General features: G+C 34.0%; 1 protein-coding gene across 4 annotated transcripts in view; it reads left to right on the top strand.

Moving 5' to 3' along the window:
* Positions 1-20,658, top strand: part of diaph2 (diaphanous-related formin 2) — a 1,018,926-nt gene that overhangs the window by 624,825 nt on the left and 373,443 nt on the right. For all 4 annotated transcript variants that reach the window (XM_062039765.1, XM_062039764.1, XM_062039766.1 and 1 more), the window contains 2 exons: positions 9,015-9,116; positions 15,106-15,345. In XM_062039765.1, the coding sequence (XP_061895749.1) occupies positions 9,015-9,116; positions 15,106-15,345 (342 nt within the window). The remainder of the gene's footprint in view (positions 1-9,014; positions 9,117-15,105; positions 15,346-20,658) is intronic.

The raw sequence follows: 20,658 nt of genomic DNA, 5'->3' as shown, positions 1-20,658 counted from the left end.
ATACATATTATATATATACATATTATATATATATTTTATATATATATATCTATATATATATATGTGTGTGTATGTATATATATATATATATATATATATATATATATATATATATATATATATATATATATATATATATATATATATAACTATATATATGTGTGTATATATATATATATATATATATATATATATATATATATATATATATATATATATATATATATATATATATATATATATATATATATATATATATATATATGTGTGTGTGTATGTATGTGTATGTATGTATGTGTATGTATGTATATGTATGTATGTATATATGCACATTATTGGTCAAAAGTTTACACACACTTGTAAAGAACATAATGTCATGGCTGTCTTGAGTTTCCAATAATTTCTACAACTCTTATTTTTGTGATAGAGTGATTGGAGCACATACTTGTTGGTCACAAAAAACATTCATGAAGTTTGGTTCTTTTATGAATTTATTATGGGTCTACTGAAAATGTGACCAAATCTGCTGGGTCAAAAGTATACATACAGCAATGTTAATATTTGCTTACATGTCCCTTGGCAAGTTTCACTGCAATAAGGCGCTTTTGGTAGCCATCCACAAGCTTCTGGTTGAATTTTTGACCACTCCTCTAGACAAAATTGGTGCAGTTTAGTTAAATCTGTTGGTTTTCTGACATGAGCTTGTTTCTTCAGCATTGTCCACATGTTTAAGTCAGGACTTTGGGAAGGCCATTTTAAAACCTTAATTCTAGCCTGATTTAGCCATTCCTTTACCACTTTTGACATGTGTTTGGGGTCATTGTCCTGTTGGAACACCCAACTGCGCCCAAGACCCTTATCCTTCTTTTTCATTGTCCCATTTACTCTCTGTAAAGCACCAGTTCCATTGGCAGCAAAACAGGCCCAGAGCATAATACTTCCATCACCATGCTTGACGGTAGGTGTGGTGTTCCTGGGATTAAAGGCTTCACCTTTTCTCCTCCAAACATATTGCTGGGTATTGTGGCCAAACAGCTCCATTTTTGTTTCATCTGACATCACATGGACAAAGATAAGACCTTCTGGAGGAAAGTTCTGTGGTCAGATAAAACAAAAAATGGAGCTGTTTGGCCATCCCACAGCAGTGTGTGTGCCCATCAAAAGAAAAGTATAACGTGCCAGAATAGACAGTAACTACAGAATACGTGGGTTGGCAAAGTGGGGAAGATTTGGCCCGGTTTTTAATGGATGCCACATTTTTATTCCACAAATATGTTCCTTACAATTGGCACAATTAGTAATGCAACAAACACGTTTGCCTTCAATTAACATGTGGATTAAATACATTCATCCTTAATTTGCACACAACTTTATTGTTCACAATTCTAATTAGTCTTTCCGAGCTCCGGTGGAGTGTTGAGTCGTTAGGCTTTTTGCATTTCTAAAGGAGGTGGGGTCATGTAAAATGCATTGGCAAACATTAAACATTGAGAGGCCACTCTGATATGCCACAAAACAAGCCCCCGAGGCGACATCATCCTCTGACAGGGATTAGCTTGCCACACACACAGGGAAAAAACAGGACGTGCTGAAACATTTAGTGACGACTCCCTGGTGTGGGCTCCATCAGAAGGCTGGGTCGGGATGAGGCGAGACGAGCAGTCATGGAAGTCTTTTAGTGCTCTTCAGGTGTGCGCATGTATTGGGACTGTTCAAGGCAGGGGTGTCCGAACCTTTTGACTCGGGTACGATACCGCCTCTGAAACGTACCGGGCCCGCACCCCCCATTCACCCGCGTCATCGTCACGTCGAGTCATTGCTGGTTTACGAGCAGATGAGCATGTTCGGCAGCGCACAATCACAGAGTACTTACAAGCAAACACAGTGTGTAGACAGAAAAGGGAGAACGGACGCATTTTGGCTTAAAAACTAACGATAAATGTGAAGTTATAACACTGAAACGCCCTCAGGAAGAGGTGCTTTAAGACATGGCTAGCTAGCTAGCGGCTAAAGTGCATTCGCAGTCTGCAGTGTTGCAGCTACTTCTAAATCACTAATCCTTGTCTCCATGGCGACAAGTAAAGTGAGTTTCTTACAAGTATCATCCCTTTAGGACGAGGAATAGCTAAACATGCTTCACCACACGCCGTAGATCTCCGGCATCAAAATGTAAACAAACGCCATTGGTGGATCTACACCTGACATCCACTGTAATGATACCAAGTACAGGAGCGTATTTAGTCGATACTACTATGATTACATCAATACGTTTTGGCATCACATCTTTTTTCGTTTAAAAAAAATGTATATTATGTTTATAAACACAGGAAATATGTCCCTGGACACATGATGACTTTGAATATGACCAATGTATGATCCTGTAACGACTTGGTATCGGATTGATACCCAAATGTGTGGTATCATCAAAAACTAATGTAAAGCATCCAAACAACAGAATAATAAATTATTATTACATTTTAACAGAAGTGTAGATAGAACATGTTAAAAGAGAAAGTAAGTAGATATTAACAGTAAATGAACAAGTAGATTAATAACTCATTTTCTACCACTTGTCCTTAATAATTGTGACAAAATAATAGAATGATAAATGTTACTGCATACGTCAGCAGCTAAATTAGGAGCCTTTGTTTGCTTACTTACTACTAAAAGACAAGTTGTCTTGTATGTACACTATTTTATTTAAGGACAAACTTGCAATAAGAAACATATGTTTAATATACCCTAAGATTTTTTGTTAAAATAAAGCCAATAATGCCATTTTTTGTGGTCCCGTTTATTTAGAAAAATATCGAAGAGTATCGAAATAATTTTGGTACCGGCAACAAAATATTGGTATCGGGACAACACTGATACATGTGTGTGTGTGTGTGTTTACATATTATATTAATATGTATTAATATGGATATTAAGAGTATGTAAAAGTTTGACTCCTACCTTCTTTACTTCCGTGACGACCTTAAAGTTTTGTAGTCAAGCAGCTAAAACACGCTAATTATGGATAAGTGTGGAGAGAGTGTTTGACATTTTTCCCATCATGCACCGTAATGGATTTAAATGGGTGTCATTTTGAACTTTTTATGGGTTTGGACATTTTGCATAGTGTCTACAATGTTCAGTGAGCAGCTTATGTGTGACCACGTGTGTTGACCTTCATGTTAGTGCCATTTTTTATTTTACTCCATGACTAGGGAAGGTTGTTTGGATTGTGTCATAAGTATATGCTGTGCTATTATTGCAAAGTAGGGTCATTGATTGGACATTAAGATTATGTAAAAGTTTGACTCCTACCTTCTTTACTTCTGTGACAACCTTAAAGTTTTGTAATCAAGCAGCTAAAATGCGCCAAAACATAGATAAGTGTGGAGAGAGTGTTTTACATTGTCCCCATCATGCACTGTAATGGTTTTAAAGGGGTGTAATTTTTAACTTGTTACGGTTATGGACAGTTTTCCTAACATCTACAATGTTCAGTGAGCAGGTTGTGTGACCACGTGTGTTGACCTTCATGTTAGTGCCATTTGTTTTGGCTCCATGACTAGGGAAGGTTGTTTGGATTGTGTCAAAAATAAATGATGTGCTATTATTGCAAAGTAAGGTCATTGATTGGATATTAAGAGTATGTGAAAGTTTCACTTCTACCTTCTTTACTTCCGTGACACCCTTAAAGTTTTGTAATCAAGCAGCTAAAACACGCTAAACATGGATACGTGTGGAGAGAGTGGTTTTTTTCCCCTAGCATGCACTGTAATGGTTTTAAAAGGGTGTCATTTTGAACTATTTCTGGGTTTGGATATTTTTCATAACATCTACAATGTTCAGTGAGCAGGTTATGTGTGACCACGTGTGTTGACCTTCATGTTAGTGCCATTTTTTTATTTTACTCCATGATTAGGGAAGGTTGTTTGGATTGTGTCATAAGTAAATGCTGTGCTATTAATGCAAAGTAGGGTCATTAATTGGATATTAAGAGTATGTAAAAGTTTGACTCCTACCTTGTTTACTTTTGTGATGACCTTAAAGTTTTGTAATCAAGCAGCTACAATGCGCCAAACATGGATACGTGTGGAGATAGTGTTTTACATTGTTCCCATCCTGCACTGTAATGGTTTTAAATGGGTGTCATTTTGAACTTTTTACGGTTTTGGACATTTTTCGTAACATCTACAATGTTCAGTGAGCAGGTTGTGTGACCACATGTGTTAACCTTCATGTTAGTGCCATTTGTTTTGGGCTCCATGACTAGGGAAGGTTGTTTGGATTGTGTCATATAAGTAAATGCTGTGCTATCAGTGCTAAGTCGGGTCATTGATCTGATTTACACAAGTACTTTCACTCAGCGAGCTGTGTGTGTTATTTTATTGAGGAAGAAGATTTTGTTGTTTATTCATTGTTTTGTCCTTTGATCGCTTTGCTTCCTGTATGTGCTTCTGTGTGGTGCCAAGGCCCTGATTTGATGTGTGTTTCTCTATGCACACTTTCCCTGCTGCTGTCTGTGTGTGGGTGTGCGTGTTTGTGTGCGTATGCACGTCTGGAGGCCTGTGGCGAGCAGTCTGGCCCGCCACCGTCGCCCCGGTCCCCCCACTTTGCGGCACATATGGCGCTGCCTTTGTGTCAACGGAGCTCTATGGGGTTTCTTATAATTAACAAGATAACAGACAAATGGAGTGAGGAGCTCAAGCAGGATTTGATTAGTCGCTACTCTGTCATCGTCTTCCTTTGTTCTTGAGAGGCGCTCAACTGGAGCAGTATGACAAGTTTTTGAAGTAATTGTACCTTGAATAAATAGGCTTGTTGTGTGTGCGTACCTATGGACAATGGCCTCTGCAATGCTCACTTCCTTTGTTTACTAGTGGACCATTTTCTCATGTATTGTTCCATTATGACTTATTATAAGGCAACATAATGCATACTATTGCAATATAAAAAAAACTAGAACAATAGACTTATTTAGGTTGTTTAACATGATTAATTAAACATACAATAAAGAAGCAGTGATTTTGAACTCCTGCTTTGTTTTATTTAATTCAAGTATCATAGTTGTCTATTTAAATTAATTTCAGCTAAATCAATATGTTTTATCCCCCGTGTATTCAAAAGCCCTCCAAAGTGTCACATTCAATTAAGTTACCTATGAAAAAAAAAACCAAGCATCATTTTCAATAATAGCTTTTAACTTATTGTACCCACTACAAAGGCACAACATGCTTTATTGCTTGTATTCAATAATTGTCTAACTAAACTTTTCTCTGAAACTCACTACAATGCACAACATATTTGTGTAGTGTGTATATATATATACATACACACACATATGTGTATATATATATATATATATATATATATATATATATATATATATATATATATTTATATATATATATATATATATATATATATATATATTTATATATATATATATACACACACACACATATGTGTGTATGTGTATATACTGTATATACACACACATATAAGTGTATATATACACACACAAGTGTATACATACACATGCACATATAGGTGTATATACACACACACACACACATTAATGTGTATGCACACACACACACACACACATATACATATATATATATATATATATATATATATATATATATATAATATTTTATATAAAAAATTTCCAAACTATGTGGTTGTATGTTTTTTTTGTGGTTTTTTTAAACATTTTATTTTTTTTTGCAAATATTTTTTTGTCCATTAATAATCCTTTGTTGACATTTTAGTTTGTTACAAATATTTTGTTGGGTTGCAAACCTTATTTAAATTTTGCTTATTAAGGATGTTGGTTACAAAAAAAACAAATTGTCTTTTGTTGCAAAACTCTATTTTGGTTACAAATACATGTTTTGTTTGCTTTTTTTTTTAATTATTTTTTTGCTGATTACTCTTTGGTTACACTTTTTTTGGTTGTAAATACATTTTTTTTGATTGCTGATATTTTTACTTGTAACAAATCCACTTTTTTTGGTTGCATGGTTGCAATTTCTTAAGTTTCTTTTTAATTTAAGTATTGTTGTTGTCTAATTAAATTAATTTAACCTAAACCTAACCTCTTGTATACCCCATGTATACAAACACCTTCCAAAAAGTCACATTCAACTAAATTACCTTTAAAATTATTTGTATACTTTTTAATAATAGCTTTTACGATTAAGTGCCTAATACAAAGACAGGTGGTTATTTGTTGCTTGTATTAAACAATTGCATATGTCAAGCTTGTTTTGAGAAAAAAAAACAAATCAGTACACAAAATATCTGGGGAAAGTCAATACAAAATATGTCTATTTTGGATGCCATTGTATTACTAATGCAACAGTAATTGTTCTTCTATAATAAAAAAAAAAAAAGAAGTTGATATTAACAACACAACAGTTGCATTGCCTTCTGGCTCATATTACTGTACTTGCATGCATATTGGCTTCATTCCCAGCATGCATTTGCAAGTCACATGAGTGCTCTTTTATTTTCGTTAAACAGCATTTCTCCTGTATTCATCAGGTGTACCAAAGAAGAAATGTTCCGTGTGAGTAATTGTCATGCATTATCGCTGCATTGTCTCCACTATATGACTTATATTACCCACAACCCTATCGGGGGAGAAAGCCTACAATTGTATCCTGTTATCACTTAATTACATAATAATTCCCAATCAATTGTCAATCAATTTCACACAAAGTCGCCCCCACATCTCCCTCGCCCAAATTAGATCTGCTTCTGGTGATATTATCACAAGTCTCATTACCAAAGCTGTAATTGGAGCAGGAGCAAGGCAACGTGAGCACGTGCTTGTTTTATTGCTTTTTTAAAATGTATTTATTTATTTTTTAACACTGCTTTATTTCCACTGGGGAGAACACAGCAATGTCATCATTAGGGGCCAACCAGTGCAGTTGTACCTGGAAGGGATAATATAAGGTAAAACTAGGGGGTATTTAAAAGAAAATATAAATGTTACTCCCCAGCATCCTCACAACATCATCATCATTTGATAAGGAAAAACACTGTAATATATATATATATATATATATATATATATATATATATATATATATATATATATATATATATATATATATATATATATATATATATATATATATATATATATATGATAGATAGATATACACTACCGTTCAAAAGTTTGGGGTCATATTGAAATGTCCTTATTTTTGAAGGAAAAGCACTGTACTTTTCAATGAAGATAACTTTAAACTAGTCTTAACTTTAAAGAAATACACTCTATACATTGCTAATGTGGTAAATGACTATTCTAGCTGCAAATGTCTGGTTTTTGGTGCAATATCTACATAGGTGTATAGAGGCCCATTTCCAGCAACTATCACTCCAGTGTTCTAATGGTACAATGTGTTTGCTCATTGGCTCAGAAGGCTAATTGATGATTAGAAAACCCTTGTGTAATCATGTTCACACATCTGAAAACAGTTCAGCTCGTTACATAAGCTACAAAACTGACCTTCCTCTGAGCAGATTGAGTTTCTGGAGCATCACATTTGTGGGGTCAATTAAACGCTCAAAATGGCCAGAAAAAGAGAACTTTCATCTGAAACTTGACAGTCTATTCTTGTTCTTAGAAATGAAGGCTATTCCACAAAATTGTTTGGGTGACCCTGAACTTTTGAACGGTAGTAAATATATATATATATATATATATATATATATATATATATATATATATATATATATATATATATATATATATATATATATATATATATATATATATATATATATATATATATATATATATATATATATATATATATATATATATATATATACTTAAAAAATTATTTATACATTCTATAAAAGGCAGAGATACCAGTGTTTCCATATATACAATCGGTACCTAACAGAACTACACTTAGGATTGGTTATCTGTATAATATTATCATTCTTGGACCACTGCAGTTTACATATAAATTTAAACATTAGTTTTATAATGGTGCTTTGGAAGCTGTGTATCCCTAAATCACACTAAAAAACACTCCACACAAGTCAATAACATCAACAAAGGTCACCTTTGTGCATTCACGCACAGCATACAACGTTTGTTGGACAAAATGAGACAAAGAACGAGGGGCATAAAAAAATCTCTTTCTGTGGCAGCGTTGGAGAAAGTTGTATGTGTCAACAAACTAGGGTGAGTTCAAGGGCCAAAACGGTGCTCGCCAAATACTATCCTCAAAGAAGCATGTTTAATATAATTAGTGGGGTTGCTAACAATTAGGAAGGTTTCTGTCATGTTTGTCCTCCTACAGAAATCATATTAAAACATTTTTTTTTTCCCTCATCTTTTTTTCATTTCCACACATTTATGTAAAAGCTCCTGCTCCTGATTTTTTTTTAGAAACGTGCGCCACAGAGGACGTTTCACTCTGAAAAAAGGCAAGTCCAAGTCATAATGCTTCCATTGTGTTCGCGCTCTCTCAATTTACACTTTTGGCAGAAACCTCCTCAGGCCTGCTAACTTTGCTGGCCTGCACACAAGTGATTAACATCTACATTAAAAAAAAAAAAAAAAAAAAAATTGGTCGCCTTTTCCCCCCACTATCCTCACCGACATCTTTTTTTGTCTGCCTTCAGCAATCAAAACATCTTTGCGTTTTTTTCCCCCCCCCCCCTTCGCCCTGAAAGTGAACTCGGCCACTTGGCGGTGCCTGCATTGCCGTCTATAAGCGCGCTCGCTGCCTCCAGACCCGTTGAGGCAGGTCACAAGCGGATGATTGTTTACCAACACATGGCATGGCTGCAAAATGTAACATCTTAGTGGAGCAAGCTTAAGTTGACTTAGTGCACACGTGTCTTTAAGATGACATGGACCCAGAATGAGATTTGCATGAAGAGTCGCTCTATTTGAACCAATGTGTGTTTGTGTGTGTGTGTGTGTGTGTGTGTGTGTGTGTGTGTGTGTGTGTGTGTGTGTGTGTGTGTGTGTGTTTGTGTGTGTGCAGAACCTGATAAAGAACCTGCCGGAGCAGAACGAGCTGTCATCACTAGCTGAACTTAAGAGTGAATATGAAGAGCTGGTGGAGTCGGAGCAGTTTGGGATTGTGGTGAGTAAAAAAATTCCAATGAGTCCCTTGGATTTCAAACAGTTTTTGTTTGTTTGTTTTTGCAGCCCTTTGAGACACTTGTGATTTAGGGCTATATAAGTAAACTTTGATTGATTGATTTTCTTATTTTTTTATTACGGTCTTTAGTGTTTTTATATATTTCTAAATAATTGAAGAGTTGGTTGATTTATAATTGTTTAGTCCTAACTGTGATTTTATTTGTTTAAAGGTACAGTAACAGTATGCAAAATAATATACAAACCCCAAAACCAGTGAAGTTGGCACGTTGTGTAATTCGTAAATAAAAACAGAATACAATGATTTGCAAATCCTTTTCAACCTATATTCAATTGAATAGACTGCAAAGACAAGATACTGAACTGGAAAATGTAATTTTTTGCAAATATTAGCTCATTTAGAATTTGATGGCTGCAACATGTTTCAAAAAAGCTGGCACAAGTGGCAAAAAAGACTGAGAAAGTTGAGGAATGCTCATCAAACACTTATTTGGAACGTCCCACATGTGAACAGGCTAATTGGGGAAAAGTGGGTGCCATAATTGGGTATAAAAGTAGCTTCCATGAAATGCTCAGTTTTTTACAAACAAGGATGGGGCGAGGGTCACCACTTTGTCGAACAGTTTAAGAAAAACATTTCTCAACGAGATATTGCAAGGAGTTTGGGGATTTCACCATCTACGGTCCGTAAAATCATCAAAGGGTTCAGACAATCTGGAGAAATCACTGCACGTAAGCGATGATATTACGGACCTTCGAGCCCCCAGGCGGTACTGCATTAAAAAGTGACATCAGTGTGTAAAGGATATCACCACATGGGCTCAGGAACACTTCAGAAAACCACTGTCAGTAACTACAGTTGGTCGCTGCATCTGTAAGTGCAAGTTAAAACTCTACTATGCAAAGCGAACGCCATTTATCAACAACACCCAGAAACGCCGTTGGTTTCCCTGGGCCTGAGCTCATCTAAGATGGACTGATGCAAAGTGGAAAAGTGTTCTGTGGTCTGACGAGTCCACATTTCAAATTGTTTTTGGATACTGTAGACATTGTGTCCTCCGGACCAAAGAGGAGGAGAACCATCCGGACTGTTATAGGCGCAAAGTTCAAAAGCCAGCATCTGTGATGGTATGGGGGTGTATTCGTGCCCAAGGCATGGGTAACTTACACATCTGTAAAGGCACCATTAATGCTGAAAGGTACATACAGGTTTTGGTCCATCCAAGCAACGTTATCATGGACGCCCCTGCTTATTTCAGCAAGACAATGCCAAGCCACGTAGTAAGAGAGTGCGGGTACAAGACTGGCCTGCCTGTAGTCCAGACCTGTCTCCCATTGAAAATGTGTGGCACAAAATAAAGCCTTAAATACCACAACGGAGACCCCCAGACTGTTGCACAACTTAAGCTGTACACCAAGCAAGAATGGGAAATAATTCCACCTGAAAAGCTTCAAAAATGTGTCTCCTCAGTCCCCAAATGTTTACAGAGTGTTGTTAAAAGGAAAGGCCATGTAACACAGTGGTAAAAATGCCCCTGTGCCAACTTGTTTGCAACGTGTTACTGCCATTAAATTCTAAGTTAATGATTATTTGCAAAAAAAAAAATCTAGTTTCTCAGTTCGAAAATTATGTATCTTGTCTATTAAATTAAATATAGGTTGAAAAAGATTTGCAAATCATTTTATTTTGTTTTTATTTATGAATTAAGCAATGTGCCAACTTCACTGGTTTTGGGTTTTGTAAATGTGTTGATTAAATATTAATAAAAACATAAAAAAGATGCCATTAATTAAAAGGAAGATGGCAATTTGGATACATTCTGGACATCAATCACATTTTTTCAATATATATTTTCATGTCATAGCAGAACATGTATTCATTGTACTATGTACTGTATATAAGCGTGACATTTTGTTTAGAAAATTGGGTCTTAACAATAGCAGAACATTTTTTTTTTTTAAATCATATTCTTCATGTTTTTGGCCTAATTTAAGAGTTAAATTAAGTTTTAGTTGTGTTTAAAATATATCACAGTGCAGCAATTCTCTTAATTTCTGTTATATTGTGGCGGTCGATAAAGGTATTCACAAAGCGGGGGCTTTTACTTCCGGATTAAAGGTGAACAATGCTAACATATATATATATATATATATATATATATATATATATATATATATATATATATATATATATATATATATATATATATATATATATATATATATATATATATATATATATATATATATATATATGTATATATGTATATATATATATATATATATATATATATATATATATATATATATATATATATATATATATATATATATATATATATATATATGTATATATATATATATATATATATATGTATATATATATATATATATATATATGTATATATATATATATATATATATATATATATATATATATACACATGTGTATATTGGCACATGTATATATACCCAATAGCTGCCTGCTATTGGTACGCAATTGGAGGCGTTTGTGTCAGTGAGGGATAGGAGGTCACTGGACAAACTGCTGGCCATCATGGACAATCCTGCCCACCCACTCCACCTGACAATTAAGGCACAGCGGAGTTCATACTCCAACAGGCTCCTTCAGCTGCCTTCCCGCACTGTGCGATTCAAGAACTCCTTCATTCCGCTCTCCATCCAGCTGTATAATCACTCGCCATACAGCAATAGATGATATCTGCCTATTACCTGACATCTGACATATTAGCTACTTCTCTTTGTTTTTAATGTCTATTTTCTATGTTCTATTGTACATGGTCATTGGTATATATTGTATATATGTTATAGACATAATATAATATATATGTATATATAATATACTGTACACATATTATTTATATATTCGTATATATGTTATATTGATATAAAATATGTTATATTTTATATCAATATATTTAGTCTTTACACTTTCCATCATTGTAACTGAGCTACTGTGTTGAACAATTTCCCTTGTGGATTATTAAAGTTTGTCTAAGTCTAAGTCTGAGTTAAAAAAGTACTTAAAAAATAAATAAATACAATTATAATCTAGCTATAAAAATATTAGATTTATTAACAATAATTTGACTTTACAGAAGGAAATTGGCTCCAGTTACCGGCGGTGAACTTAGACTTAGACAAAACTTTATTGATCCACAAGGAAAATTGTTCCACACAGTAGCTCAGTTTCAAAGGATGGAAAGGGTAAAGAGGGAAAGGATAATACAGGTATTAAGTAGTTTAAAAGTGTACCCCAGTATCACGGTTAGTGTCTTGTCAACAGTTGTTGAGTTCTTTGGCCAACTTTACTGTCAAACTTTCCCCAAACTAAAAGGATCGTCACATTAGGCCGTTTTAATAAAGAATCCCGAGCCGAGGGTTTCAAAGGTGTGCTGCCATCCCCTTAATGTACTCCTCCGAACTCAGTAAAAGTTGTTGGCCTCTGTCTTTTAGTCGGGTGTAATGAAGCGGAGCATGGAGGGGGGGGGGGGGGGGGGGGTGCAGCTTCCCAAATGATCCCGGCCGTGCAGTGATCATAAACCTGATGAAAGGCAGCCCCTCACTTACCTGCTATTTAGCTCTCAGGGGAAATAAGAGACGTTAAAGTGTATTGTATACAAATCAGCTCATGCGGAAAAAAAAAGAGAGCAGAAGCAATGAAACGCTTTTCCTGGGGTGGGGAAAGTTGCTGCCGAGTCCCGGGTTTCTTTCCGCTATCTGCGAACGTCGACTTGTTGACAAAGCGTGCCGACGGGAACAGTCAAAGATGGTTCCTGAAGGCGACGCCGCACATTTCTGTCCAGCAGGAAAACGGATATTAGACAAAGAAAAAGTACCAAAATAAGAACTGCTTGAAAAGGTGTAAATATTTGAGACCTTCCAAAGCAGGGAGGACCAGCCTGGACCGACCCAGCTTTGGGACTGTACCTGTAATCCCATACGTATTGGAGAAGTTGGTGTCTTTTTGTGCAAAAAAATAAATGCAAATAAAATAATTATATATATATATATATATATATATATATATATATATATATATATATATATATATATATATATATATATATATATATATATATATATATATATATATATATATATATATATATATATATATATATATATATATATATACATATATATATATACATATACATATATATATATATATATATATACATATACATATATATATATATATATATATATATATATATATATATATTAGTCGAGGTTTCTGTGGTTTATCCGTTGTACAGTGTTCAATATATATATATATATATATATATATATATATATATATATATATATATATATATATATATATATATATATATATATTTGCAAGCAGAAATATTTGCAAATAAAATATAAAAATGTTAAATTTAAAAATATAATTTCAAACAAAAAAATGTTGTGGTTGCAATTTTTGTTTGTTACATTTTTGGGGGGTTACACATCATGTTTTGTTTGCAAATCTTTTTTTCTGATTAATAATGCTTTTAATTAAATTTTTTAAAATTACAAATGTATATTTTAGGGTGTATATATATTTTTTGCTTAAAGTTTTTGCTTACACATTTTTTTTGTTACAATTGTTTTTTGTTACTAATCCTTTTGATGATAATTGTTTTGATTGCAAAAACATTTTTAGGTGCAAATACTTTTTGCTTACAAATGTTTTTGGTTTACAAATTAATTCATGGTTGCAAATATATTTTCCTTTATGCATATATTTGCTTGCTTACTATTTTTTGGTTACACATTTTCTTATGTTACAAATTTTTTTTATATGAATACAAATCATTTTTCGGTTGCCAAACCTTTTTTTTAGTTACTAATCTTTTTGTTTGTTACATATCTATTTTTTTGCTACACACATATATATATATATATATATATATATATATATATATATATATATATATATATATATATATATATATATATATATATATATATATATATATATATATATATATATATATATATTTTTTTTTTGGTTACAATTTATTTGATGCAATTACTTTTTTTTTTTGCTTTGATTACAAATCCGTTTTTTTGTTGCTAATCTTTGTCAGTTACAGATCCATCTTTTGATGACATTTTTTTGTTTTGTTTTGCTTAATATTTTTTAGTTACACATTTCTTTTGGTTCTAAATATGTTTTTTGATTACAAATCCTGTTTTGTTGCAAATCTTATTTTTTTCTTTGGTTACAATTTTTTTTTGGTACGAATCTTTTATTATTTTTTTTCAGAACATTTTTTTAGTTACATATATCTGTTGGTTACAAAAATGTTTTTTCAATACAAATCCTGTAGTGGCTATTAATCTTTTTGTTGGTTGCAATTTTGTCGGGATTACAAATCCTTTTTGTATCACGACTAACTTCAATCTTGTGTGCTGGGCATTCTTTGAATGAAATGTTAGAAGCGTTTTAATTGCTCAGTCCGGGAGGCTGATATTGACCAATAAAAAGGCTTTTAACATATTGTTCAGATGAGGCCCCGCCCACACGATTGAAGTCGAGTCGTTACCAAAAATAGGTTTTGTAACCAAAATAAAAATATTTAAAACCAACAAACCAAACAATTTATAAAAACAATAATTTAAAAATATATATTTTTTTAAAAATATGTATTTTTAAATGTTATTTTAAAGGCGTAACGTGGAGTTATCTCCTATATGCAAGTGTAAAGATAAGCTAACTCTTGATATAGTAAAACAGGAAAAAAAGTAGTTTCATGGCAAATGATCAATGCCAGATCATTCACATGACTTACAGTATTTGACTGATGGAGTATTGGTGCGTGCAAAACAGCAGCAGGTGGCTGTGGCCTGCGGGCCAGTTCTAAAACTAATCAAATAAAATGTGGATATTACTTAGAGTAGTCAGAGTACAGCTCATGCAGCAGTATAAGTCAAAGTGTTGCCTTTTCCTGCAGATGAGTTCGGTCAAGCTCCTGCGGCCGCGTCTCAACGGCATCCTGTTCAAGCTGACCTTCGAGGAGCAGGTGAACAACATCCGCCCGGACATCATGAACGTGACGTTCGCCTGCGAGGAGGTGAAGAAGAGCGAGGGCTTCCGGAAGCTGCTGGAGTTGGTGCTGCTGGTCGGCAACTACATGAACGCCGGCTCCAGGAACGCCCAGACGTTTGGTTTCAACGTCAGCTTCCTCTGCAAGGTAAGGACAAACACCATAAAACCTGATATTTAGATGCCCGTTTTTTTTCCCCACTTCTGCCTTATATCCATTTATTTTCTGCTTTTACTGAAGTGAGGTGAACTATATTTATATAGCGTTTTTTCTCTAGTGACTCAAAGAGCTTTACATAGTGAAACCCAATATCTGAGTTACATTTAAACCAGTGTGGGTGGCACTGGGAGCAGGTGGGTAAAGTGTCTTGCCCAAGGACACAACGGCAGTGACTAGGATGGCGGAAGCGGGGATCGAACCTGGAACCCTCAATTTTCTGGCACGGCCACTCTACCAACCGAGCTGTGTGTGTGTGTGTGTGTGTGTGTGTGTGTGTGTGTGTGTGTGTGTGTATATATTGTTGCGTCGACAGCTCTTCCTCCCAAGGAAGTCAAAGTCTGCTGTCCACTCCCAAGTTCTTTTAATGGCAAATAAGCTGATGTTAAATTGACCACCAAAAGCAGTAGTTGGTATTTCGTTGTTTATTGTCAAAGCTTTGGCAATAATGAGACCAATCCAGCACCCAAGCGTTCCCTAGCCCGGTCCAGATCGGTCTACCAAAACCCCGGAACTCCTGTCTACTTCCTCCTTCTCCTGCCCCCCCCCCCCCCCCACCTGCTGTTTCCCCAGTCTAGCTGTGCTTCTTATCTTAGGAATGTAATGGCAGTCTCAACAAAGACAGCGCTCTGACTCTAACCAAGGACACTCGAATCCAAGCACTTTGTACCACACGAGACATTAGCTGATGTAAATATGACTATAGGAGTTTTTAGAAAGAAGTAACACGTAATATGGATATATGGAAAATATCTCGTTCCATCAATATACAGTTAGGTCCATAAATATTTGGACATTGACACATTTGTCAGTATTTCAGCTCTGTACAACACCACAATGGATTTGAAATGAAACAATCAAGATGTGCTTTAGGTGTACACTCTGAGCTTTAATTTGAGGGTATTTACATCCAAATCAGGTGAACGGTGTAGGAATCACAACACATTTTATATGTGCCTTCCACTTTTTAAGGGACCAAAAGTAATTGGACAAACTAACATAATCATAAATCAAATTGTCACTTTTTAATACTTTGTTGCAAATCCTTTGCAGTCAATGACAGCCTGAAGTGTGGAACCCATAGACATCACCAGACGCTGGGTTTGGTCCCCAGGCTTCTGTTGCAGCTGTCTTCACTTCCTGCTTGTTCTTTGGGCATTTTCCCTTCAGTTTTGTCTTCAGCAAGTGAAATTCATGCTCAATCGGATTCAGGTCAGGTGATTGACTTGACCATTGCAGAACATTCCATTTATTTGCCTTAAAAAACTCTTTGGTTGCTTTCGCGGTATGCTTCGGGTCAGTGTCCATCTGCACTGTGAAGCGCCGTCCAATGAGTTTTGAAGCATTTGGCTGAATATGAGCAGATAATATTGCCCCATACACTTCAGAATTCATTCTGCTGATTTTGTCAGCTGTCACATCATCAATAAGTATAAGAGATCCAGTTCCGCTGGCAGCCATGCATGCCACTACCACCACCTTGCTTCACTGATGAGGTGCTATGCTTTGGATCTTGAGCAGTTCCTTCCCTCCTCTATACTCTTCTCTTTCCATCATTCTGCTACAAGTTGATCTTTGTCTCATCTGTCCATAAGATGTTGTTCCAGAACTGCACAGGCTCTTTTACAACTCTAATCTGGCCTTCCTGTTTTTGAGGCTCACCAATGGTTTACACCTTGTGACGAAACCTCTCTATTTCCTCTGGTGAAGTCTTCTCTTAATTGTTGACTTGGACACAGATACACCTACTGTACCTCCTGGAGAGTTTTCTTCATCTGGCCAACTGTTGTGAAGGGCTTTTTCTTGACAAGGGAAAGGATTTGTCTGTCATCCACCACACTTGTTTTCCGTGGTCTTCCAGGTGTTTTGGTGTTGCTGAGCTCAGCAGTGTGTTCTCTCTTTTTAAGAATGTACCAAACAGTTGATTTGGCCACACCTCATGTTTTTGCTATCTCTCTGATGGCTTTGTTTTGATTTTTCAGCCTAATGATGGCTTGCTTCACTGATAGTGACAGCTTTTTGGACTTCATATTGAGAGATGACCTCCCCAGATTCCAAACTAATATACCACACTTGAAATTACATCTAGGCCTTTTATCTGCTCTTTGTAAATGAAATAAATGAAAAAAAACAAGAGAAAAACACACACCTGGCCATGGAACAGCTGAGTAGCCAATTGTCCAATTACTTTTGGTCCCTTAAAAAGTGGAAGGCACATATAAAATGTGTTGTAATTCCTACACCGTTCACCTGATTTGGATGTAAATACCCTCAAATTAAAGCTCAAAGTCTGCACTTAAAGCACATGTTGATTGTTTCATTTCAAATCCATTGTGGTGTTGTACAGAGCTGGAATACTGAAAATTGTGTCAATGTCCAAATATTTATGGACTTAACTGTATATATATATATATATATATATATATATATATATATATATATATATATATATATATATATATATATATATATATATATATATATATATACATATATATATATATATATATATATATATATATACACACACACACAAACATATATACACATTTATTTATACATATAACACATAAAAACAAGAACATAAATAGAATATAGTGTTATGAATTTGCACTAAATTAGTTTTGCATACAATTCCGTTGTACAATGACAATAAAGATATATTCTATTATATTCTATTATATTATATATATGTATGTATCTATATATATGTGTGTATATGTATGCATATACACACATATATACTGCATATATATAAATATATATATATATATATATATATATATATATATATATATATATATATATATATATATATATATATATACACACACAAACATATATACACATTTATTTATACATATAACACATAAAAACAAGAACATAGATAGAATAGTGTTATAAATTTGCACTAAATTAGTTTTGCATACAATTCCGTTGTACAATGACAATAAAGATATATTCTATTATATTCTATTATATTATATATATATGTATGTATCTATATATGTGTGTATATGTATGTATATACACACATATATACTGCATATATATATATATATATATATATATATATATATAAATATATATATATATATATATATATATGTATATATATATATATATATATACACACACAAACATATATACACATTTATTTATACATATAACACATAAAACAAGAACATAGATAGAATAGTGTTATAAATTTGCACTAAATTAGTTTTGCATACAATTCCGTTGTACAATGACAATAAAGATATATTCTATTATATTCTATTATATTATATATATATGTATGTATCTATATATATGTGTGTATATGTATGTATATACACACATATATACTGCATATATATATATATATATATATATTTATATATATATATATGGATTTGTAAATTCTAGTTTATTTGATAGTGTTTGTTTTTTCATTGAATTTTCTAAGCAATTTCAACCTTTGTTTTAGTTTTTTGCCACGTTCTGCTTTTTACCTGCCTTACATTTTTTGTCGTTTGTATGTACAACTTTAGCAGAGTCATCAGGGGTCCACAAAGAAATCGACTTACATCCAAATTGCGATTCCTATTCTTCCCGATTTAAAATTGTATCCTACTTTTCAGAAATCGATTTAAAAAAAGACATAATAAAAAACCCGAAAACTGTTTTTCAAAAGTTTTATTTTAATTATTAATATGTGATTTTTTTTAAACATTTAAATAAATCCATCTAGAATAATAATTTTAATAAATTATGAACTTATTGTCAAGTTCCCTCGACATCAAAATAGTATGTATCTTTTATAACAAATATTGATTGATTGAGAATTGATTGAGAAGTTTATTGACATCTTAAATAATTGAATTCATGTAATTCTTTAAAAAGGCAAACGCATGGCACAAAAAGCCAAAAGGCTTGTTTCCATTGTGGTCCATATAAATAATACATTGCGACAATCTGTTACAATTTAGAATCGAGAATAAATTCTGAATCGAATCGTCACCCCAGGACTCTGAATCGGATCAAATTGTTCGGGGCCCGAACAGTCCCACCCCTAATAATTATCATCATATTAAGGTATGTAAAAATGAACAATTAAAAATGTGTGTAGGATTTGTCAAAGCCCTCACTTTAATGAATACATTAAAGTGTGGTGTTGCACCATTATTCCCAGTGTGGGCACTTTCCGCTGAGGTGCGACATATGCACTCACCCCCCTCCAAACTGAGCTTACTCCCTCCCTCCCACCTTGTATTCAGTGTCTAAAGAATACCACATATCTCTTCCTTTTGCGCACTCTTTACATATTTTGTTAAGAATGTGACCTGTGGCTTTGTTGAACGGCTTGAACCATTTTGATAAATATAAGAAAAGACAGTTCTGTGTGACTGCTTGATGAGTAAATGTCCAATCCAGTATTTCCGAGCGTTATAATAGTGTGATTATATGGGATATGAGTGCCTATCCTGTAATATTTGGCCCCTATGGCAACATTTAAATCTATATTGGTTCTCATTAGGTCGTGCAAGTGTACCTAAAGTTGTGCAGGAAACGAGACAAGGTTGTCCTTTTGTGTGCGCCGTGCCGCTGGACTCCTGTACCTTAATTAAAAGTGAGCGAGGGGGGACACTCCCGCTGTGGACCGAGGCGAGGAAAGTCATGTCAGAGTGGAAACACGCTTTAAAGTCAAACACGCGTCCACTGAGAGTCACACTGGAGCTGACCAAGTCACTTTTTTTGTGCTCACTTTTCTTTAGACTATATTTAATTCTGTATGCTGACCTTCATTCTACTCTCGGAAAACATGAAATGTATCAACTTTAGAGCTTTACGGTTTTATGCAGCCGGTCCTAAAAGTTTGTATAAGTCTAATATAGAGGATCTTTGATTAGCCTTTTTGCAATCAACATTTTTTTAAAAAGCAGAGCATGGTTTGTTATATAGAGGATCTTTGACTGGTTTTTTTTTTCATCATTAAAAACAGCAAAATGCTCCTGTCACATAGAAGATCTTTGTCTAGCATGATTTGCATTAAGTCTTTAAAAACATCAGAACTCTCTTTCTTTTTAGAGGATCTTTGACTAGCATTTGCTGTAAGTCTTTAAAAACATCAGCGTCCTCCTGCTTTTTAGAGGATCTTTGACTAGCATGATTTGCATTAAGTCTTTAAAAACATCAGTGCTCTCTTTCTTTTTAGAGGATCTTTGACTAGCATGATTTGCTATACATCTTTAAACAAAATCA

This window comes from Entelurus aequoreus, linkage group LG28, assembly GCF_033978785.1.
Source record: "Entelurus aequoreus isolate RoL-2023_Sb linkage group LG28, RoL_Eaeq_v1.1, whole genome shotgun sequence".
NCBI classification, from domain to species: domain Eukaryota; kingdom Metazoa; phylum Chordata; class Actinopteri; order Syngnathiformes; family Syngnathidae; genus Entelurus; species Entelurus aequoreus.
This window is presented reverse-complemented; position numbering and strand designations above follow the sequence as displayed.